We start from the raw sequence: 24,880 nt of genomic DNA, 5'->3' as shown, positions 1-24,880 counted from the left end.
AGACTCTACTATACTGTATTTTTACCAGTTATTTCTTAAGTTCTGGTTGTAAAGAATACATGCTTGTCCTAATTCCAGCATTACCTTAGCCTCAAAATGTGTTGTATTGACTGTTTAAATGTTGGGTTTTTTTTAAATTATCTTCCAGGGAAAAGCTAAAATTGAAAGAACGAGAAGAAGCATGGGTTAAAATTGAAAATTTAGCCAAGTCTAATCCACAGGTATATGCAAATTATAATTGTGAATAGCCATTTAGGTATACAATTAGTGAAGTATTTGAAACAAGAATTTCTACATGTGGTGCACAAAATTTCACATGCAAATTAGGGGGCGTGCACAATTTAATTGAATAATGAACCAATAACTAATAATAATTAGACACTAACAACAAATTATTGCAATTAATTTGCTCCAATTAGGATTTGTATGTGCATCTTGCCAAATGCTATTCTAATGCAGTAGGTGTGTCATTCTAGACAAGTGGGTTATCTCCCCATGGCTGCGAGCTATATGCATAAGGAATCCACTCCAGATTTTTTCTGTTATCCTCCTCCTTCATTGGGAGCTCTACCTTCAGTTAGTACCCAAGCATGCAAGAACTACATCAAAATTATGTGAAGTAAGGCCAAAAATGGGAAATTTCCTAAATAAATCAACTGTTCTGCTCAAACATAACAACATTTTAACACTCAATAAACAAGGAACAGCCAACATATTGTACAGAATTCTTCAGGACCCAAAGGGCTCATTGGCATCCAAGAAACAAACTTGGAGAAGAATAAGACAGTAGGCAGGTGCAGGAAGGACAGGACAGGGGTCCAGAATGACACACCTATCTACTGGAAAAGATATTATCAAGGTAAAGACATAATCTCTTTTTCTGTATAGATGCATGCACAAATATTTTAGGAAGCAACAGAAAATGAAGATCAAGGGTTTTTACTAAAGAAGTGCTTCGTATTATGTCAGAATTTACACCAGGTTTCAGTTGGTGTAAATCCTTGTGCCCAAAGTAGGGTGCAGATTCTGGCACTATGTGCTGTTCTATAAACGGTACCTAACTCAGAACGCCGTTTTTAGGAAAGCAGTCAGTGTGCAGCTTTTTCAGCACCCAAATTTGGGCACCATTTACTGAATTTAATCCTCTATGGATAATGAAGTAAAACTCATTAATATTATACTTTAATGTTTACAGAACAAAGTCAGCAAACAAGTTGCAGGTGATTCTCTCTTATTAGTCTAAACATATCTTGGAGAGCTTTAAACCCTTTCACAACATTAGTTCAAGCCCAGACAACAACAATGTTGGCTGAACATAACTATAAATAGCTGGTCACGCTGCAGCATCAAGGAGTAAACGGGGCATTAAGAGAGGACAAAGCAGTAGCAGATAAATTAATTCTTTACTGAAGAATATGTTGGAGAGAGACTCATGCCAGAAATGATACTTAAAAGCAAAGATTCAGAGGACTTGAAACAAATATTAGTGAACCTAGAAAATGTAGTAGAGAAAATTGACAAACTAAAAAGTAATAAATCATATGGACTAGATATTATAAATACAATAGTGCTGAAAGAACTGAAAAATAAAATTGCAGACCTAATTAGTAATTTGTAAATCATCATTAAATTCATCTATTTGTAGATGGCGCATAGTTATATGAAAAATTACAAAGGACCTGGCAAGATTGGGAGAGTAGCACGTGCGGATCAATTTATAGATTATCCAACCCACACTTAAGTATATATCAACTAACCAAATAGGGGGTTTGAAGGATAACTTATAAATACTTATATTCAACAATTTTTTTTTTGCACAAAAAGTGCTTTAAGTTATTAATAATTCAGTTTTTAATCATCATTTTAAATATATCTACCATCATCTGATTTAAAGATAGAACTCTTCCCTATAATTAATGAGGTTGAAGTATCATAAATATGCATAAATCTCAGTAAAGAGACCTCTTATAACTTAGATGTTATTTCAAGTCTTCATTCTGAATGCATGTGATATAATCATATACTTCACAACCTCCTACCTACCCTGAAATTTTTATAATTGACTTATTAATTAATTTATTAAGGTATTTATTAACAAATTTATTAAAAATACAACTAACTGAAGGAGAGTACAAATTTTTCCTTATCAATGATAAATTATCTTAACTATATGCTTGATACAAAAGCAACAACACTTATCTTATTGGCTTCCCAGCCAAAGCCAACGTTGGGGGACCATGAACTGCCCGACGCTCCCACTAAATTTAGAGCGTTTCAGCTAATAAAGCCTTCTTCGGGGGACTGCTTGCTTAACCAAGCAGGTCTATAAATTTTGAAGACAAGGTACCATGCGTTGTGGCACAACAGCAATACAGTCCCCCGAAGAAGGCTTTATTAGCTGAAATGCTCTAAATTTAGTGGGAGCGTTGGGCAGTTCATGGTCCCCCAACGTTGGCTTTGGCTGGGAAGCCAATAAGATAAGTCGCAAGGTCGCAGTGTTTGGCAACACGATACGTCCTTCCAAAACAGCATTTAGAAAGATTGTGCATTTTTTTTATACACCCGAAGACTCATAAGACTTCTGAGGCAGGCCGTATAGGCCGAAACATGTGCATGTCGGGTTGCAGAATCATTTTATGAATTTTGGATGAATAAAGGCATTTGGATTTATCAGATGAGTTGAAAGATACTTTTTGTTGTGCACCATTCTGATTGAGACAATTCCACTTTTGTTCTGTCCATAAATTTGCTTACCACAGAAATCAGACTTACTGACCTGTAATTCCCTACTTCCTTACTTTTGTGGAGAGGGACCACATCTGCTCTTCTCCAGTCCTCCGGTACCACTCCCGACTCTAGAGTAGCATTGAAAAGGTCAGTCAGCAGAGCCACCAGAACTTCCTTAAGTTCCTTCAGCACCCTTAGATGTACACCATCTGGCCCCATCGCTTTGTCTACCTTTAATTTAGCTAGTTCCTCACAAACAAAACCCTCTGAAAAACTATCAGGGTCTACCACTCCTCCATTCCTATTCACATTTGTCTTCTGTAGTCACGCTCCTAGTGTTTCAGCCGTGATCACAGAACAGAAATATTTGTTAAGCAATTAAGACTTTTCCTTATCAGCTTCTACATATTCCTCCCCTTCACTTTTGAGTCTCACAATGCCATTTTTGCACTACCTATAACTGATATATCTAAAAGATGTCTTGTGTCCCTATTTTACAATGTCAGCTGTTTTTCTTCCATTTGTATCTTTGCTTTCCTGATTACTCGACCAGCCTCTCTTAACTTTTCCAGATATTTTTGCCTGTATTCCTCTTTCTGTAATCTTTTGTACTTTATGAAAGCTGACCTCTTATTCCTTACCTTCTCAGCTACAACTTTTGAGAACCAAAGCAACCTTCTTTTCCTCTTACTTTTACTTACTTGCCTCACAAAAAGGTTTGTCACCCTTACAATAACTCCTTTCAGTTTTGCCCACTGCATTTCTACTCCTTCCATATGTTCCCATCCAGACAATTCCTTGACATAATCCCCCATCCAAAGTTCATTTTTTTAAAAGTCTAGAAGAACCTTTACTTTTGAATGAACCCTCTCTATACCTGTCTTAATATTAAACTGTACCATGCAATAATCACTGAATGCCAGATGATCACCCACTGTAACATCAGACACTTTCTTGAGACAACGTCAGGTAGGAAGGCACTTAAGCATGTGCGGTATGAGCAGTCTCAAGATTTTTAAAGTGACAGTACACTTTGCACTATCTATCTGTACTAGGCTCTGTGGATGACATCACCCACATATAAGAATATCTGCCTGATACCCTCAGATAACACCTGCTACAAGTAACTACCCGAATTCAGAATGTTGAAGATAAGGGAAGAAGATTTAGAAATGCCCTCATAAAATTTCATAGTACGGCAGAAGGCATGAGTAGAAGAAAACCCAACAGCCAAGGTGATCTGAGGAAGGAGTAACAGCCAGTAGCACACAAAAAGCCTTATTGTAAAAGGAAGGAGTAAAAAGTCAACTTGCTATGTGGAACACACAGTCCACTTAGTATTAGTGCTAGGTTCAGTTGTGAAGCCTCTGCTTTTTGTTGGATGGGCTATGTGGGGGGATCATTGCTACAAATGTAGTATACATCTAGGCTGGGCTTTCAATTCTGGAGTTGGGAAAGAGAGGTAATGAGGATGATTAACTTTCCATTTAACATCTTGCTCCTACTTGGCAGTACCAGCAAAACTTAGAGGCACACTTTACAATAAATATAGAAACATGATGGCAGACAAAGGCCAAATGGTCCATCCAGTCTGCCCATCCGCAGTAACCATTATCTCTTTCTCTCTCCGAGAAATCCCACAAGTCTATCCCAGGCCTTTTTGAATTCAGACACAGTCTCTGTCTCCACCACCTCTTCTGGGAGACTGTTCCATGCATCTACCACCCTTTCTGTAAAAAAAGTATTTCCTTAGATTACTCTGGAGCCTATCACCTCTTAACTTCATCCTATACTCTCATTGCAGAGTTTCCTTTCAAATTAAAGAGACTCAACTCATGCGCATTTACATTACGTAGGTATTTAAACGTCTCTTTCATATCTCCCCTCTCCTGCCTTTCCTCCAAAGTATACAGATTGTGATCTTTAAGTCTGTCCCCATACGCCTTATGATGAAGACCACATACCATTTTAGTAGCCTTCCTCTAGACCAGAGGTGTCAAAAGTCCCTCCTCGAGGGCAACAATCCAGTCAGATTTTCAGGATTTCCCCAATGAATATGCATGAGATCTATTTGCATGCACTGCTTTCATTGTATGCTAATAGATATCATGCATATTCATTGGGGAAATCCTGAAAACCTGACTGGATTGCAGCCCTCGAGGAGGGACTTTGACACCCCTTCTTTAGACCGACTCCATCCTTTTTATATCTTTTTGAAGGTGCGGCCTCCAGAATTGTACACAATATTCTAAATGAGGTCTCACCAAAGTCTTATACAGGCGCATCAATACCTCCTTTTTCTTACTAGCCATACCTCTCCCTAAGCAACCTAGCATCCTTCTAGCTTTCGCTGTCACCTTTTCAACTTATTTGGCCACCTTAAGATCATCACATACAATCACACCAAAATCCTGCTCTTCTGTTGTGCACATAAGCTCTTCACTCCCTAATCTGCACCATTCCCTCGGGTTTATGCAGCCCAAATGCATGACCTTGCATTTGTTAGCATTAAATTTTAGCTGCCAAATTTCAGACCATTCTTCAAGCTTCGCCAGGTCTTTCTTCATGTTATTCACACCATTCGGCATGTCTAATTTAGTGCAGATTTTTGTATCATCCGCAAAAATGGCAAAACTTACCCGACAACCCTTCAGCAATATCGTTTATAAAAATGTTAAAAAGAACAGGCCCAAGAACAGAACTTTGAAGACACATCACTGGTAACATCCCTTTCCTCAGAGCGATCTCCATTAACCACTACCCTCTGTCGTCTTCCACTCAACCAGTTCTTGACCCAGTTCATCGCTTTGGGGCCCAACCCGAGGGCACTCAATTTATTTATTAGACGTCTGTGTGGAACATTGCCATAGGTTTTGCTAAAATCTAAATACACCACATCTAGTGAACTCCCTCTACCCAATTCTCATGGTCACCCAGTCAAAGAAATTGATCAGATTTGTCTGACAAGACCTATCGCTAGTGAATCCATGTTGCCTCCATTCCTGTAATCTACAGGATTCCAGAAACTTGACCATTCACTGTTTTAAAAGTGTTTCCATTAATTTGCTTACCACAGAAGTCAGACTGTCAGCCTGTAATTCCCTACTTCTTCCTTACTTCCACTTTTGTGGAGAGAGACCACATCCACCCTTCTCCAGTCCTCCAGTACCACTCCTGACTCTAGAGACTCATTTAAAAGGTCAGTCAGCGGAGCTACCAGAACTTCCCTAAGTTCCTTCAGCACCCTCGGATGTACACCATCCAGCCCCATCACTTTGTCTACCTTTATTTTAGCTAGCTCCTCAAGAACACAGCCCTCTGGAAATCAATCGGGGTCTATTACTCCTCCATCCCTATTCACTTTTGTCTTCTGTGGTCCCACTCTCGGCGCTTCAGCCGTGAACACAGAACAGAAATATCTGTTAAGCAATTCAGCCTTTTCTTTATCAGCTTCTACATATTCCTCCCCTTCACCTTTGAGTCTCACAATGCCACTTTTGCACTTCTTCCTATCACTAATATATCTAAAATAATGTCTTGTCTCCCCATTTTACTGTGACAGCTATTTTTTTCTTCCATTTGCATCTTTGCTTTCCTGACTACAAGACCAGCCTCTCTTAATGTTAGAAGAACACTCCTAAAATAGCTCAAACACTAAAAACTAAAAGTACAAACAGCCAGGCTGGAATAGGCCAGAAAGGGTCAGGATGGACAGCAGATGGTGGTACTACTACTACCGTTACTTATCATTTCTAAAGTTTCAAGTTTCAAGTTTAATATTCATTTGATGAATCGCTTATAACAATATCTAAGCGATGTACATTTTAAAAACCACAAGAATGTGGTAATACAATTAGAGTAACAAAAAATTTTAAACAAAAGACAAATAACATAGGACAGACAAGAAAGGTTGGGGAGGAGGGGAAAAGTTACAATTTTTATATTTAGAATTTAACATCAATGGGAAAATACATTGGGTAGTAGCGGGTTTTAATAGAAAAAAAAGAATATGGAAACCTGAAGTATTACTTTTCATGCATCAAAAGCATCTTGAAATAAATATGTCTTTAAAATTTTCTTAAAAGAGACAAGGTCTGTTTCATTTTTAATAAAATTTGGAAGAGAGTTCCATAATGTAGGGGCTTTCACGGAGAACATATCATTGCGTCGTGTGCCTATTATTCTAAGCGATGGAATAGAGAGCAGTTGTGATGAAGAGGATCTTAGGGAGCGAGATGGTCTGTATGGGATAATCATTTTTGCTATAAATTGGGGTTCGTTGAAGCTCAGTGTTTTGTATACCAAAAATAAAACTTTAAAAGTTATTCTATGAGTTATGGGGAGCCAGTGTGATTTGATAAGTAAAGGAGTGACATGGTCGAATTTTTTTGCATTGTGAATTAACTTGACTGATGTATTTTGGATGATTTGGAGACGTCTATTTTCTTTTTGTGTTATGTTAATTAGAAGAGAATTACAGTAGTCCAATTTAGAAATGATAAGAGAATGAACTAAGATATTGAGTGATTTAGAATCTAAAAAAGTAGAAATGGATCGTAAAAGCCGTAATCTGTAAAAACATGTTTTAACTATTTCGCTAATATGGTTATGAAATGAAAGATCAGTATCAATTGTCACACCAAGAATTTTAAGCTTAGTGACCGTTTCTATAGGAGTGTTGTCAAGAGTAAATGGTATTTTTTGAAGTATGTCTCCTTTCCAAGTGAAAAGCATTGTTTTTGTTTTTTGGGTGTTTAAAACCAATTTGTTATTGCTTAACCAGTCTTTTATTATTTCTAGTTTATCATTAATTGTTTTTATTTCTTCTGTATTTTCTGGGTTGAGAGGATGCATGAGTTGGATGTCATCTGCGTATGAAAATGTTGTGAAGCCTAATGACTGTGAAATCGTGATAAGCGGGGATAGGAAGATGTTAAATAGAAGAGGAGACAATATAGAACCTTGTGGAACACCTAATGCTGTTGAGAAGTTTTCAGAAAAGGTTTCGTTGAATTTTACTCTAGAGGTTCGATCCGATAAATAAGATGTTAGCCATTTTAGGACTTGGCCTTCTATTCCTAATGATTGCAGTCGATTAAGAAGAAGTTCGTGATCTACAGTATCGAAAGCTGCAGATAGGTCTAGAGAAAAGAGTGCAACAGATTTATGATGGTCGAGAAAGTAATGTATGTTAGTAACGAGACCTATCATAGAGTATTCAGTGCTGTGATATTTTCGAAAACCGGTTTGGTTGGGGTGTAACGCATTAGATGATTCGATGAATTCTGAAAGCTGTTCAAAGACAAGTTTTTCGGTCAATTTCATTAAAAAAGGTATATTTGAAATAGGGCGATAATACACTGTACACCAAACATGGAATAGACAGTCCCTGCTCGAAAGAGCTTACAATCTAGTATGGTCTAAACATTTATTGATGTAAAATCATCCTAAAACCCAACAGAGCCACATTTTGGCAAACACCTGCAGTGGGGTAAAATAACTTCTGTTGCAAACTCAATTCATGTCCACTTATGGAGATTAGAAAGTTTGCAGATTTTGTTGTAATCTGTGCAAAATCAGGCTCTGTGAAATCGTCACAAATCTTATGTAACTGTCGTAAATAAAAAATTGAAATAGAGACCAACTGATAAATATGATTTATCCAGCATCCAACAATACTCCCAAACTACAGACCTGATCTTTAGCCACTAAATTGGACTCTTCCCAAAATAGAGCAAGACAAGGAAACTGGCAGTTGTCCCTAGGTAGCCATAGGAGTTCAATTTTAGATGCATTTTGTTGCAACTTGTTCAAAGTTATCCAAATTTTGATTTCAGTTAAACAGTCCTTCAGTTTAATTAAGTTTCACAAGCTGACCGTAGTGAAACCTATAACTGAGCGGATATGTATTCTATGTCTCAATTCTGTATCAAGATAAAAACCAATGGTGACAATAAACCCCCTTGCCGTACACCATACTTCAAAAATTTAGGTTCAGATATTTCAGTACCAACGTACTCTTGAGACCTATGTTTCATAAAAGATCTAAAGCAAAGCAATGTAACATCACAAATCCCTATTTCCATTAACCTAGATAGGAGAATAGCATGATCAACTGCTTATGCCTACTACTTATGAGGAATTTAGGAAAAACCTAAAAACATATCTGTTCCTGAAGTATTTAGGTAACTGACCTGTACAATCTTAGTCCACAATATCTGATCTCTAGAGCTGTTTATCACTAGCCCTTAACTTTGTTAATTCTACTCAATCTGTAGCATCTTTTATTCATTGTAAACCGCATAGAACTTCACGGTCCTGTTAATAAACTGTTATTATTATTATTAAGAGCTTCAAATACAGCACTTAAATCCAATAATACTAGCAAAACATCATCTCCTCTATCTAAAATATTTCCAACAACCATCAACAATATCTAATAAGACTTTCCATGCTATGAAACTTTGTAAAACCAAACTGAAACTCATCTACCCATGCTTATCCACAAAACAAGCAACTAAGTTAACACCACTTTCTCTAAAACTTTAGATAAAAACAGTAAGTTTGAAACTAGCCTAAAATGACTTGGCAGGTGCTGGATCTAATGGAGGTTTTTTTCAATATTAGACAAACTACTGTGGACTTCCAAATCTTGGGAACTATATCCAACCTCAAAGATTCATTAATCAAAGGCAAAATAGACTTTAATACTGCATTCTTCATATACAATAATAAAATAGGACATGTGCATAGTCCTTTACTATGGAACAGGCATTGTAAAACATGAATGAACCCTGAACCAATTTAGTTAATATTTTATTCCTGTTGTAATACTGTCTTTTTTAGGATCTGAACTACAGCAATATTGGCTCCATAGTAAGAATAATTTATCTGTAAAGCTGTTATCAGTATCAGTGGCAGAAATAGCTGCTGGCCAAGGTCTGTCAGCTGAAAGCCAAAGTATGTGACCTTGTGTCCGTTTAAAAATAAAATGAGAAAGATGTATGCTTCAGTGAATATAGTTAGCTCTATTTTTTCATATATATGATTTGTGCAGAGTAATACAGAAACTTAAAATCTTCTCCTGGAGAGTCATGCCAGTACCATCATTGAGGAGGAGGTGAAGAATCAGAAGGTATATTGTAGGATTCTTCTGAGTTCTTTTTTTAAAATAATTTATTTTCCGCTTATCCTACAATTCTATGCGGATTACAAATTATTCAGGTACTCAAGCATTTTTCCCTAACTGTCTCAGTGGGCTCCCACTCTTAACTAATGTACCTGGGGCAATGAGAATAAGTGACTTGCTAGGGTCACAAGGAACAGTGCGGGATTCGAACCCACAACATCAGGGTGCCGAGGCTGTAGCTCTAACCACTGCACCACATCTTCATTTGAGTGGTTGGAGATATGAGTCAGACTCATGATCTTTCTCTTCTGCTCCTCTGGGCAGAAAAGCCCAACGTTGGACTCTTTTGGCAAAAGCTTTTTCCAGTCATCCATGCGCTTTAACAGATTAATGGACTACCAGTTTATATGTCCATTTACTACTACTATTTATCATTTCTAAAGTGCTGAAAGGCTTATGCAGTGCTGTACATGTTCATTTAACATGTAATAGATGGCCCCTGCTCAGAAGAACTTACAATCTAATTTAGACAAACAGGCATATAGGGATTGGGGAGTTTCTTCACAGAGAGAATGGTAAGATGGGCATAGGTATCTTTTGGTAAGAAGGAGTTAGGAGTTAAATCAGCCTTGAAAAAAATGAGCTCTTAGCTTGGATTTGAATACTGCTAGAGATGGACCTTGATGTAATAACTCAGGGATACGGCACAACAAGATAGAAGGGATGGAGTGTGGAGTTGGCAGTGGGGGAGAAGGGTGCGGATAGAAGGGACTTAACCCAATGAATGGAATTTGTGGGGGAAGCATAGGAGGCGATAAGTGAGGAAAGATATTGAGGGGCTGCCGTGAATGCACTTGTAGGGCAGTAAGAGCAGTTTGAACTGTATTCAGAAATGGATGAGGAGCCAATGAAGTGATTTGAGAGAGGGGTAATGTGAGTATGGCGACTCTTGTGGAATATAAGTCATGCAGCAGAATTTTGGATGGATTGGAGAGGAGAGCAGAAGACCTGACAGAAGCAAGTTGCAGTAATCTAAATGAGAGGTGATGAGAGTATTGGTAAGAGTTTTGGTAGTGTTCTTAGAGAGGAGAAGTCAGATTTTAGTAATATAGAGGAAGACGCAACAGTTTGCTAGATCTGAGTGAAGAAGTAGAGAAAAGTCAAAGATGACCATGAAGTTGAGTGTGTTGTCCACAGAAATAGAGAATGAGGGGAGGGGGGAAGTAGATTTAGGTGGGAAGATAAAGAAGCTCAGTCTTAGTCATATTTAGTTTTAAGTGGCGGTGAGTCAGATAGGCAGCAATGTCAGACAGGCAGGCTGATACATGGGCCTGGATTCCTGTAGAGATACCTGGTGTGGAGAGGTAGATCTGGGGGTCATCAGAATAGAGATGATGCTGAAAACCATGGGAGGAGATCAGTGCACTGAGGGAGTTGGTACAAAGGGAGAGAAGGTGAGGTCCTAGGACAGAACCTTCATGTACACCAATTGATAGTGGGATAGCAGTGGAGGATCCACCATAGCATACACTGAAAGTGCAGTGGGACAGGTATAAAGAAAACCAGGCAAGAACAAAACACTAATTCCACTGAGGATAGCATATCAAGGAACAGGTAGTGATCAACAGTGTCAAATGCAGCAGATAGATCAAGAAGGATGAGAATGGATAGAGTGGACACCCTGGAGGGACTGGAAAACATGAAAAAGGATCTGCAAAAATAAGAAGAATGGTCTAAAATTCAATGCGAAGAAGTGCAGAGTGATGCATTTGTTCAAATCCTTCTCAACTTCCAACATAGTTTTCTCGACAGGGAAAAAACCAAAATATTGCCTGCATAAAATTGGTAATGCACCCCTAAATCACAAAATCTTTTTTCCCAGTGTTGCCAGACAAATATTGAATAACAAGCTTGATAAATATAGCCTACAATGTCCGAGCTATGGCTACCTCAGTAGCTCATTTCTTATCCTCTATTGAGGACATCTGCATTAGTGGCTTCTTGGTCCTCAGTCCATACCTTTACCTCTCACTGCTGTTTAGAACAAACTCAAGGAGAAACAGTTGGTTTGGACAAGAAGTTATGCAAAATCTTTTTACTTCCTGAGCACCAACTTTCCCTCCAATCCTCTTGGGTGTTTCCAGCATCATGTTGACATATCCACTATCCTTGTCCAGAGTCATGATCCTGGCAGTTTGGGAATCTCAAACGTGAGAGTATGATGTCTGCTTATCCTCTGAGAAAGCAAAGATACTTACCTGTAGCAAGTGTTCTGAGAGTAGGCATATATTCTCACAACCCGCCCATCTCCTCTACTTGCCGCCTTAGCTTTTTTACTGAACTGGTAGTCCTGCAAGCCGACATTTAGTGGGAGGGCACCGACACGCACACAGTAAGGACATGGCCTTAAAAATATTAAAGTGTCGGTGCGCTTTATTGTCCATTCTGGGCTCTGTAGATGATGTCACCCACATGTGTGAATTATATGCCTTGCTGTGATCTTTGCATTCTCTAAGAATAGCAGGACTTGAATCCTCACAACCTTCCTTTCTCCCCAAGGAGTTGAATTCTTGTGGGCTAGTAATGTACTGAGGTCCTGTGTGACAGTGGTAGATGGGAATAGGTGCACATAAGCAGCCCAAACACTTCTGGAAAAGTTGCTAGGGTACCATTTCTCACACCTAGTTCCATCAATGATGTCATCCATATGTGAGGATTCAAGTTCTGCTGTCTTCAGAACACCCTACTACAGGTGAGTAACTTCATTTTTTGCTATGAAGGACTTACACAGAGGCAAACTTGGGCTCCTCTAGAATTTTCACATGAAGATTTACATGCTGAAAAGCTGAACCCACTTTCTGCTTACCCAATTAACCCTCTACTGCAGTGGTTCTCAACCCTGTCCTGGGGACCCCCCAGCCAGTCGGGCTTTCAAGATATCCCTAATGAATATGCATGAGAGTGATTTGCATATAATGGAAGTGACAGGTATGCAAATCTCTATCATGCATATTCATTAGGGAAATCTTGAAAACCCGACTGGCTGGGGGGTCCCCAGGAGAGGGTTGAGAACCACTGTTCTACTGTATAAACTTGCACAGTAGAACAACAAGCTTGAATCTGAAACTAAAGATTTTGACCATATTTTTGAATCAGAAACATTTGATTTAAACATTTTATGCAATCATGTAGGCATGCCAGGACTGATTTCCAATGGAGAGTTCTGCTTATTGGTCATTACCACACAAATACTAAGATGTGCCCAAGAAGGTGCTAATATAGGAGTTGGGGTATGGTTCTTAAAGGGTTAGAATATCTATAATAGTATTTGAAATTAAATAATTATAGATCCTTCAGTCTCTGGATGCCACAGATCTTGACCACTATGTCCAAGTTAGGCAGGGCTAAATGGGAAGTGGAGGAGTGCAAAGACAGGTCTCAAGCTGGGATGAAAACTTAAAAGTGTACTGGAAGACCACAAAGAAAGCAAAAGCTAAGACTTTCATTGTCCATCGAGAGAGAAAAATGCTGTTTGAATCAGAAGTATAATATTAGGCTCTGGTGATACAGGATTGTTACATGTGCCCTCTTTTAAACAGATTTGTCTTGATTATTATCGAGATTCTCTTTTTATAGTAACAGAACTAGTATTTTGGAATGCTCTACCATGGTGTATATGTTTTCTTCTTACTGTTAGGAAACACTGGAAAGTGTATTTTTTTCAGGAGGCATTTTCCTAAATAGTCATATAGAGTATCTCCTGTTTTCCTGGAGAGTATTCTTGTTTAGCATCTGTGTTAATGTATTGATATTATGTGTTTATTATTGTTTTGTTGTATTTATTATTGTTTTATTGTGTGAATCACCTAAAATTGGTGATACAAGAACTTAATTTATATAAATAGAGAAGTAAATGTGAATAATATGTTTTGTTTTGTGGGGGGATTTGCACGTTTTAGTATCCAAAGTATACAGACTTCAGTTTTCTCAACAGTCCAATAGCAATGGAAACAGATGGACCCTTACTTGAAGATGTACAGATGTTGAAAAAGGCAATGAAAGAAGAGGCTTCTCAGGTAAAACACTTCTGCTGTACAAATGTTTAGAGGGGAATATTGCTACTAGTCTGGCAAACATTACCTGATGGTAGAATCTGGAAAAGAGACAGGCTAAAAATAAATCATTTAGAATTTTTTTCATTTGTATTAATTAACATTTTCTAAGAAGGATAGGCCTACTTGATAGTTGCTCTCACCCCCAACTCAAGGCATGTAACTGCAATTATCCCAAGACAAGCAGGCAGCATATACTCCACATATGGGCGACGTCATCTATGGAGCCCTGATCAACACTCTCGCAAGCAAACTTGCTTGAAGATCTTCAAGCTTGTGAGAGTACCATGCATGCGTGGGTGCCTTCTCGCTCGAGCTAGGGGGTGCGTCTCCTCCTCGTGGCCTCAGTTCTTCGTTTTCCGCGGAGCCAGAAGCCCAGTTCCTCTGCTCTGCGAGATCGGAGTGCCTCTTGCACCACGGCTTACTTCGGTTTTTTATTTTTGGGTGAGTCGCTGTGCAGCGCGTTTCAAAAAACAAAAAAATTCTAATATTAAAATGGTATTTCTTCCGACTTCTGTTGTTGACCCGGGGCTCTGGGTCCAACTTGGCCGGTGAGCCTCGCGCGGCTGCAGCGTCACTTGGGCCTATGTCCCAGCTGGTCTCTGCTTTCAAAAAGTGCACTTAGTGTGGTAGGGTGATCTCTATCACTGGCCCCCACAGTTGGTGCATTGAGTGCCTCGGGGCCGACCATCGTTTGGACTCCTGCCCGCGTTGTGCTTCTCTTCAACCGCGGGCGCTTCAGAGGAGAAGGTCCAGGATTCTCAAACTGTTTGGCATGGATCTGGTGTCGGGACCGACCTCAGCCTCGGCCCCAGTGGGGGCCTCGGCCTCGAAGGTCTCCACTTCATCGAAGTCGCCCTAATCTGTCAAGTCCTCGTCTGCCTCAATGAAACCTGTGGCTTCAGGTAAGTCTCCTCTTCCTCCCTCAGGTTCTTTGGTGAAGAAGCCTACCCTGGGGTCTCGGAGGGGGGTGCGACGGCCCATGCCCCGACCAGACCTCCTCCAAAGCGTGCCTCCACTCAACGGGAATACTCTTCATCGTAGGTCGCCCTCGTTGGAACACACTGCTGCACCTCCTCGACCTGATCCGATGGTCTCGGTGCCAATGTTCGAGGATATGCTGAAGGCCATCCTGCAGACGCAGATCTCCTCGGTCCTGAGCCAACTTGCCCCGGCTTCGACCTCGACCCCGGCTGGCCAGCCTGAGCGCCCGCTCGACGCCCCTCGTGAGCGATCTCGACGGCTTTCCTCTAGTGGGTTGTCCCCTGCTACTTCGAAGCCCGGGTCCCCACCCCGTGTGCCTCGATCGAAGCATACCTTGAAGTCCACTCCTTCGAGGCTTCTGCCCTCGAAGAGGTCGAGGGACTCGCCTCCTCGGGGCAGATCTCCTGCCCCGCGTTCCTCGAGGCGCTTTAGGGAGCCGGTGTGGTCTTGACACACTTCTTGCTCCCGTCGGCGGTTCTCCCCGTCAGTCTTCCCGGGTCGGGGTGGTTTGGGGTCGAGGACCCCTAGAGACCCTCGGGGAAGTTGGTTTTGCCTCCGGTTCCTCATACCCCTGGCTCTTCCCCCAGTGGGGGACACCATGGGGACTTCTCTGCATCTCCGAGCCCTCGGAGCCGAGCGTCTTCTCTGTCCTTCTCCCAGGACTTGGACATGCCTGCTCTTTATTCCAGGGAAGCATCCCCATCCTTTTCGGCAGCTCGACATTCTGGATCCTCCTTGTCTCACGAGACCCCTTCTTCGTCTTGGACCTCCTCTTTTGCTAAATTTGTCTCGGACATAGGTAGGGCTCTTCAGCTGGATCTCAAGTCTGAATCCTGATACACCAAGAAATACCTGGATGAGTTGGAGCTGTCTCATCCCCCTAAGGAGTCCTTGCGGCTTCCTCTGAATCAGGTTTTCAAACAGACCTTCCTCTGTAATCTGGAAGCGCCTTATGCCATCCCGGCCATCCCTTCCAAGATGGAGTCTCGATACCGTACAGTGCCATGTAAGGGTTTCGAGAAGTTGCAGCTCTCCCACCAGTCCCTGGTGGTCGAGTCCTCACTCAAGAAGTCCAACCCCTCCAGGGTCTATGCTGCCGTCGCCCCGGGCAGAGAGGGCCGGACGATGGACAAGTTCGGTCGCCGCCTTTATCAAAACTCGATGATGGCGAACCACGTCCTTAACTACAATTTTACGTTTACTTCTTACCTTAAGCACTGCCTGAAGGCTCTGCAGTCTTTCCTTCCTGACGTCTCCTCCTGCCGTCAGCAGGCATTCAGTCACCTTTTGGAGATGTTGTCCAGTATCCGTCTGTACATGCTGCAGGCCATGTACGACGCCTTCGAGCTGTCGTCCCGAGTCACGGCCTTTGCAGTGGCGATGCGTCGCTTGGCTTGGCTGCGTCTGGTGGACATGGACCCCAATTTGCAAGATCGCTTGGCGAATCTCCCCTGTGTGGGGAACGGGCTCTTCGACGACTCGTTCGAAGTGGCCACGAAACATCTTTCGGAGCACGAGAGATCCTTCGCCTCTCTGATGCGCCCTAAGGTGAAAGCCCTTCCTGCTCAGCAGTATAAGCTTCCTCCTCGGCGCTATCTGCAGAAGTCCACACCTCCTCTTTCTCATCCACCGCCTCGGCGCCCTCAGCAGTAGCATCCGGCCAAGTCTCAGCCGCCTGTGGCGGCGAAACTGACGCCGTCTTTGTGATAATTATGGGCCGGACACTCTAGTGTCCTGCGCCCAGGAGTCTTCCCATCGGGGGGTCGGCTTCATCTTTTTTACCATCAGTGGGAGGTGCTGACGCTTGGGTCTTCTCCATAATTCGAGAGGGGTACTCTCTTTGTTTTCAGCATGTGCTTCCGGCCTAGTCGTTCCGGGAGTTTCCTTCCGAAGCGGTGCATCTTCCCCTCCTGCTTCAGGAGGTCAAGGCTCTTCTCCGCCTTCGGGCGGTCAAGGAGGTTCCAGAGCATCAGCGGGACTTGGGGTTTTACTCCCGTTTTTTTCTGGTCCCCAAGAAAACCGGGGACTTGCGTCCCATTCTCAACCTTCGGGCTCTCAACAAATTCCTGGTCAAGGAGAAGTTTTGCATGCTCACTCTTCCAACATTGTATCCCCTCATAGACGAGGGGGTTTGGCTTTGCTCTCTGGATCTTAAAGAGGCTTATACACACATCCCGATTCATCTGGCTTCTCGCCAATTCTTAAGATTTCGGGTGGGGAATCTCCATCTGCAGTACCATGTTCTCCCCTTTGGGCTTGCGTCTTCCCCAAGGGTGTTCACAAAGTGTCTGGTGGTGGTTGCCGCGGCCCTGCGGATGCAGGGACTCCAGATTTTCCCATACCTGGACGACTGGCTGATCAAGGTGTTGTCTAGTTCGGAGGTTATCTTAGCAACCCGACGGACTATTCTATTTCTGCAGTCTGGGCTTCAAGATAAATTTTCCGAAGTCCTGGTTGTGTCAGTCCCAATCTCTCCAGTTCATCGGAGTGGTGTTGGATACGCTGCATCTACGTTCGTTCCTACATTGTCAGGATTCCATCATCCGCCTTTGTCAACAGGTCTCCCTCTTTTCGACCATCTCGGCCAAGGGCATGATCATACTGCTGGGGCACATGGCCTCCACCGTGCATGTGACGCCTTTTGCCAGATTTCACCTTCACGTTCCGCAGTGGACCCTGGCCTCGAAGTGGCGTCAGGATTGTGATCCGGTCTCCGCCAGGATCGCGGTGACTTCTTCCTTGAAGCGATCTCTCCGCTGGTGGATGCACTGTTCCAATCTTTCCAGAGGTTTTCTGTTTCATGCTCCTCCAGCGCAGAAGGTCTTGACAACCGACTCGTCCGCCTACACATGGGGAGCTCACCTCGATGGCCTCCGGACACAGGGGCCTTGGTCCAGCGGGGAGTGGCGCTGTCACATCAACCTGTTGGAGCTTCGAGCCATTTTCAACACTCTCAAAGCCTTTCTTCATCTGCTTCGTGGCCACATGGTCCTCGTCCGGACGGACAACCAGGTGGCCATGTATTAGGTCAACAAACAGGGGGGTACAGGGTCCCTGTCTCTTTGCCAAGAAACTCTCAAGCTTTGGGAATGGGCGATCCGCCACAACATCTTTCTCAGAGCGGTCTACATTCAGGGCGAGAAGAACTGCCTGGCAGGGCTCAGTCGCCTTCTGCAACCACACGAATGGTCTCTCAGTTTGCGGATTCAGTGTCAGGTGTTCGATCGGTGGAGGACCCCACAAGTAGATCTGTTTGTTTCCCCCCTAAACCACAAGCTGCCTCGATACTGCTCCAGGATCTATTCCCCACACCGTCTCGAGGCGGATGCGTTCCTCCTGGACTGGGCGGGCCTGTTTCTCTATGCGTTCCCACCCTTTCTTCTGATTCTGAAGACTCTAGTCACGCTCAAGTTTGTGCACGCCCTCATAATTCTCATAGGCCTTCGGTGGCCCAGGCAGTCCTGGTTCTCTCTGTTTCTTCAGCTCAGTGCCAGGGAGCCTCTCCTTCCGGTTTTTCCATCTCTGCTTTCTCAGAGTAGGGGTTCTCTTCTGCATCCCAACCTGCAGTCCCTGCATTTGACGGCTTGGTTTTTCAGCACCTGACCGCCTCGGTCCAGTTCTCTCAATCTGTTCAGGATGTTCTCGAGGAATCTAGGAAGCGGTCCACTCAACAGTGTTATTCTCAGAAGTGGACCAGGTTTCCTTTTGATGCTGAGCCTGGAGCCACGGTCTGCCTCCTTGCCTTCTGTGTTTAATTATCTGTTGCAATTGTCCCGGTCTGGTCGCAAATCCATTTTTATTCGAGTTCACCCGAGTGCCATTGCGGCTTTTCATAGGCCTTTTGAGGGGAAACCGCTTTCGGTTCATCCAGTGGTTTTCCGGTTTATGAAGGGCCTTTTCAACATTCATCCTCCCCTCAAACCTTCTCCCGTGGTTTGGGATATCAATGTTGTCCTTGCTCAGTTGATGAAGCCTCCTTTTGAACCTATCGATCGGGCTTATCTGAAGTATCTCACTTGGAAAGTGGTCTTTCTTATTGCGCTCACGTCTGCCCGCATGGTCAGTGAGCTGAAGGCTTTGGTTGCGGATCCGCCTTTCACCATCTTTCATCATGATAAGGTGGTTCTCCGCACCCATCCTAAGTTCTTGCCTAAGGTAGTTTCGGATTTTCATCTCAACCAATCCATTGTTCTTCCTGTGTTTTTTTCCTAAGCCCTATTCTTCTCCTGGAGAGGTGGCTCTTCACACTCTTGACTGTAAGAGGGCGTTGGCTTTCTTTCTGCAATGCACTCGGACTCATCGGATTGCTCCTCAACTCTTCATATCTTTGGATCCGCATCGGTTGGGGCGTCCTGTGTCCAAGCGCACCTTGTCCAACTGGTTGGCTGCTTGTATTTCTTTCTGCTACGCTCAGGCTGGTCTCCCGCTGCAGGGTATGGTCACGGGGCATAAAGTCAGAGCAATGGCGGCATCTGTTGCTTTCCTCAGGTCCACGCATATTGAGATTTGCAAGGCTGTCACATGGTCCTCGGTTCATACCTTCACCTCGCACTACTGTTTGGATACTTTCTCCAGGCGAGATGGCCAGTTTGGCCAGTCTGTGTTGTGTAATCTGTTTTCCTAACTTGCCAGCTTTCCCTCCTCCCTTTTTGGTTAGCTTGGAGGTCACCCACATGTGGAGAATATGATGCTTGCTTGTACTGGGATAAAGCACAGTTACTTACCGTAACAGGTGTTATCCAGGGACAGCAGGCAGATATTCTCGCAACACACCCACCTTCCCGGGGTTGGCTTATTTGCTTGCTATCTGAACTGAGGCCACGAGGAGGAGACACGTCCCCTAGTTCGAGCGGGATGGCACCCGCGCATGCGCGATACTCTCACAAGCTTGAAGATCTTCAAGCAAGTTTGCTTGCGGGAGTTTCAGATTGGAGCTCCATAGATGACGTCGCCCACATGTGGAGAGTATCTGCCTGCTGTCCCTGGATAACACCTGTTACGGTAAGTAACTGTGCTTTATTTAATTATACAGTGGTAGTCTCCAAACCTGCATAAATCAAAAGAATATCACCTTGCTTGGTTTCTTGGCTCTGTTGTTTCTTCTGATCACATTTCTGAATTATTTTCCCTTTATTATTTTAATATGTTATGTTTGTATTACCATATATACTTGAGTATAAGCTGATCCGACTATAGGCCAAGGTAGCCCTTTTCCCTCCCAAAATGGAGGAAAAAGGGTTGACTCTAATACAGGGATCTCAAAGTCCCTCCTCGAGGGCCGCAATCCAGTCTTGTTTTCAGGATTTCCCCAATGAATATGCATGAGATCTATGCGCATGCACTGCTTTCAATGCATATTCATTGGGGAAATCCTGAAAACCCAACTGGATTGCGGCCCTCAAGGAGGGACTTTGAGACCCCTGCTCTAATATAAGCCAGGGGGTTAATATTCAAGTACCTTGCCCGGCTCTACACCCAGCCCCCCCTTCCTCACTCCCTCCCCTGCCCTGTCGGTCCATGCACACAGCCCCTCTCCTTCCTTGCTCTGCTAGTCTCTGCACCCTGTCCCTTTTCCCTCCTTCCCAATGCCTTGCAGGCCTCTACCGGGCTTACCGTAAGACCTGGTGGTCCAGCGGTGGGCTGGGACAGGAGAGAGATCCCTCTCACCTCAAAGAACTTCCCTCCCCTCTTCTGTGTCCATTTTGAATTCCCTGGCGATCTCCCTCCCACCTCCTATCCCCTCCAACTCTAAAAAATTCTACTTCCTTCCCACCTTTCCCATGTACCTTTTTGAATTCCTTGGCAGTCTTGTGGTGGGCCAGGACAGAAGGGATCCCTCCTGTCCTGGCTGACTGACAATTTTGACCTCCCTTACATAGAAACATAGAAGATGACGGCAGAAAAGGGCTACAGCCCATCAAGTCTGCCCACTCTGCTTACTCACCCCCTGTCTATGCCCTAATGACCCAATTTCCTTATCTTGACCCTCGTAGGGATCCCATTTATTCTTAAAGTCTGGCACGCTGTCTGCCTCGATCACCTGCACTGGAAGCTTGTTCCAATGATCAACCGCTCTCTCTGTGAAGAAATATTTTCTGGTGTCACCATGAAATTTTCTGCCCCTGAGTTTGAGCGGGTGCCCTCTTGTGGCCGAGGGTCCCTTGAGAAAGAAAATATCATCTTCCACTTCGACACGTCCCGTGAGGTACTTAAATGTTTCGATCATGTCTCCCCTCTCCCTACGTTCCTCAAGAGTGTAGAGCTGCAATTTGTTCAGTCTCTCTTCGTACGAGAGACCCTTGAGCCCCGAGATCATCCTGGTGGCCGTCCGTTGAACCGATTCAATTCTGCGCACATCTTTACTGTAATGTGGCCTCCAGAATTGCACACAGTACTCCAGATGAGGTCTCACCATGGCCCTGTACAACGGCATTATGACTTCAGGCTTTCGGCTGACGAAACTTCTATTGATACAACCCAATATCTGCCTTGCCTTAGATGAAGCCTTCTCCACTTGATTGGCAGTTTTCATGTCTGCACTGATGATTACTCCTAAATCTCGTTCTGCTGAAGTCCTAGTTAAAGTTTCTCCGTTCAAGAAGTACGTCCTGCATGGATTTCTGCTTCCGAGGTACATGACCTTACATTTCTTAGCATTGAAGCCTAGCTGCCAGGTTGAGGACTAACTTTCCAATGTAAGCAGGTCCTGCGCCATATAATTCTGTAAACTGCATTCACTTACTATATTACATAGTTTGGCGTCATCGGCGAATAGTGTTATTTTACCTTGAAGCCCTTGAGTCAGATCCCCTATGAATATGTTGAAAAGGAGTGGACCCAGGACTGAGCCCTGCGGCACTCCACTGGTCACCTCTGATGTTTTAGAGAGGGTACCATTAACCACCACCCTCTGAAGTCTGCCACTCAGCCAATCATTGACCCATGCAGTTAGTGTCTCTCCTAACCCCATCGATTCCATCTTGCTTAGCAGCCTGCGGTGTGGGACACTGTCAAAAGCTTTACTGAAGTCCAGGTGCACGACGTCCAAAGACTCTCCCAAGTCCAACTTTCTTGTTACCCAGTCAAAGAAGCTGATGAGATTGGACTGGCAGGACCTACCCTTGGTGAATCCATGCTGACTGGGATCCCGAAGATTCCCTTCATTCAAGATCATGTCCAATTTGCTTTTAATTAGTGTTTCCATGAGTTTGCACACTATTGATGTGAGACTCACCGGTCTATAATTCGCAGCCTCTGCCCTGCAACCCTTTTTATGCAGAGGAACGACATTAGCTCATTTCCAGTCCAGGGGAACTTTCCCCTTACTTAGGGAGAGATTGAATAGCTCAGCCAATGGTTTCGCCAGGACATCGCTCAATTCTCTGAGCACTCTTGGGTGCAAATTGTCTGGTCCCATGGCTTTGTTCACCTTGAGTCTTGCCAGTTCCCTTCCGCCTCCCCCACAAACCATTCAATTCCCTGATGGTCTAATGGTTAACTGAGCAGGAGCAATCTTCCTGCGTTCCTGCTCGGTAAAGATCCACCAGCTGAATCACACCCTCCTGGTGCCTTGCAGGCCTCCACCAGGCCTGCTGTAAGACCTGGTGGTCTAGTGGTGCGCCGGGACCCCTCCTTTCTCCACCAACTCTAAAAACTTTTACTTCTTTCCCGTTTCCCCCTGGCAATCTCGTGATGAGTCAGGGCAGGAGGGATCCCTCCCACCTCCATACCGCCTACCTTGCGTACCTTTCAATTCCCTGGTGATCAAGTGGTGAACTGAGCAGGAACGATCTTCCTGTGTTCCTGCATTGCAAAGAACCGCTAGCTCAATGACTGCAGCGAGTTCTCGCCAGGGAATTGAAAAGGTATGTGGGGGGTATGGGAGGGAAGTAAAAGTTTTTAGAGTTGGCGGGGACAGGAGGTGAGAGAGATCCCTCCTGTTCTGTCCACCACTGGACCACCAGGTCTTACGGCAGGCCCAGCGGAGGCCTGCAGCAGGTCCGGGTGGGGGGGGGGGGGGGGGCGCTGACCCAAATATAAGCTGAGATACCCCCCATTTTTTGGCCCAAAAATCTTGGCTTATATTTGAGTATATACTGTACCTTAAATTACATTGGCTTCCAGATGAAGCAAGAGTAATATTTAAATTTGAGTGTATATGTTAGAAATTTTGATGTCGCATGGCCTTGCATTTAACTATTTAGTTGACCATTTTATATTCACTGTACTTAGACTGTCTCGGCATACTTACACTATATTTGCTTTCCTTTCTTTTAAAGGCTGTTCTTATAAAATATATTTCCATTGGCTTTTATCATGACAGGCTGCAACTTGAGATAAAGATTTTGTTGTTCTGTTTCCCATCAGTATTTTAGGAAATTGCTGAAACTTACTTATTTACTTTGTATCTTCACTGTGACTGCTCAGTTTTCTTCTGTTTTGTTAGCCGCATAGAACTTTTAGGTATTGCGATTATATAAATAGATTTTTATGTTATTCTAGAAATGGGGTAGATAAATGTTACATCAGGAAATGCTTTGGAAGTAAAGTTCTTAGTTCACATGCTTGTCATTTTTTGAGCCAGCTGATCCACGAAGCAGTCATTTATCTGTCTTAGATCTGATCCTTAGTGGAATGCAAGACTGATGCAAGATATAATGGTTTTCAGGCAATAGTGCAGTTTGTCTCTCTATGTAAACTTGAACTGCACAATATAAGAAGTTTGAGTTGGTCTTGCAGTTTCAAATCCTGTGAGACTCAAGCTTACTGAAAGCTGAATCGTGTTGCAAAAGCAGGAAACATACCATTTGAGACAGCTCTATGTAACATAAAATTTGAGAGGGGGGTAGGGTTGCCGGATTTTACATTTGTAAAATCTGGAACTCCCTAGACACGCCCGCCTATCCCCACCCTGTTACGCTCCAATCCGCCGCCTTAGACCCGCCCACACTGCTTGCCTGATAATTTCAGAGGAAACTTTTCAAAACCTGGACAAAGTGCCGGATTTTGAAAAGGAGGACATGTCCAGGGAAATCTGGACCTCTGGTAACCCTGGGGGGGGGGAAGATAATAAAATCCTGGCACTAGCATGTATTTTTAGGTACTATGGTGGCCTGGCACCTAGGATTTTTCGAGCCTTGTGATAAAGGTCTATAAAAATCCTTAATGGAGTGGAATGGTTAAATGCAAATTGATTATTTACTCTATCAAAAGAGTAGGAGGACACTCTATGAAGTTACATATTAGCACATGTAAAATAAATAGTTGAAAAATATTTTTTCATTTACAACTATATTTTAGCTCTGGAGCTCATTGCTAAAGCAAGTGGTAAAAGCAGTTAATGTAGCTCAATTTTAAAAAGGTTTAGACAGATTCCTTGAGATAAAGTCCATAAACCGTTATTAAGGTAGAACTAGGGAAAGCCACTGGTTATCCCTAAAGGGTAAGTAGCATGAAATTATGCTACTTTTTGGGACCTTCCAGGTATTTGTGACTTGGACTAGCACTTTTAGAACAGGACACTGGGCTAGAACCTTGTTTCTTTATTTATTAGGATTTATTATCTGCCTTTATGAAGAGATTCACCCAAGATGGTGTGCAACAAGTACATCTGAACCAGTAAAGCAGCTTTTAAGTTCTTAACTCTGTGTGTTGGGGTTTGTTTTGTTAATTTTTTAATTGATTGACACTTTGTTTAGAGCTTCCCAACTGTTGGGTCATGACCCCAAATGGGGGTGCAGAAACCCCCATTTGGCGACACAGCCTGGGCAGGCCCTCCATAGGCAATCGTTGGCCCACACTGCGAGGAAGTCGCATGCTTTTTTGTGGGGGCAGCCATAGAAAATTGATAAGCACTGTTTTTAGTGTTAATGAAGGATGCATGCAAAGAATCCATTTGACAAGGCAGTTCAGGTACCAGAACATCTGT

The 24,880-nt window shown here is 43.4% G+C and overlaps 1 protein-coding gene across 2 annotated transcripts in view; it reads left to right on the top strand.

The window, feature by feature from the left end:
* PPP2R5C (protein phosphatase 2 regulatory subunit B'gamma) overlaps positions 1 to 24,880 on the top strand; it is a 322,861-nt gene that overhangs the window by 294,920 nt on the left and 3,061 nt on the right. For both annotated transcript variants that reach the window (XM_033953398.1, XM_033953399.1), the window contains 2 exons: positions 149 to 221; positions 13,816 to 13,932. In XM_033953398.1, the coding sequence (XP_033809289.1) occupies positions 149 to 221; positions 13,816 to 13,932 (190 nt within the window). The remainder of the gene's footprint in view (positions 1 to 148; positions 222 to 13,815; positions 13,933 to 24,880) is intronic.

Source organism: Geotrypetes seraphini, chromosome 7 (genome assembly GCF_902459505.1).
Source record: "Geotrypetes seraphini chromosome 7, aGeoSer1.1, whole genome shotgun sequence".
NCBI classification, from domain to species: Eukaryota; Metazoa; Chordata; class Amphibia; order Gymnophiona; family Dermophiidae; genus Geotrypetes; species Geotrypetes seraphini.
The sequence above is the reverse complement of the archived record's forward strand: the minus strand, read 5'-3'. Positions and strand labels throughout refer to the sequence as shown.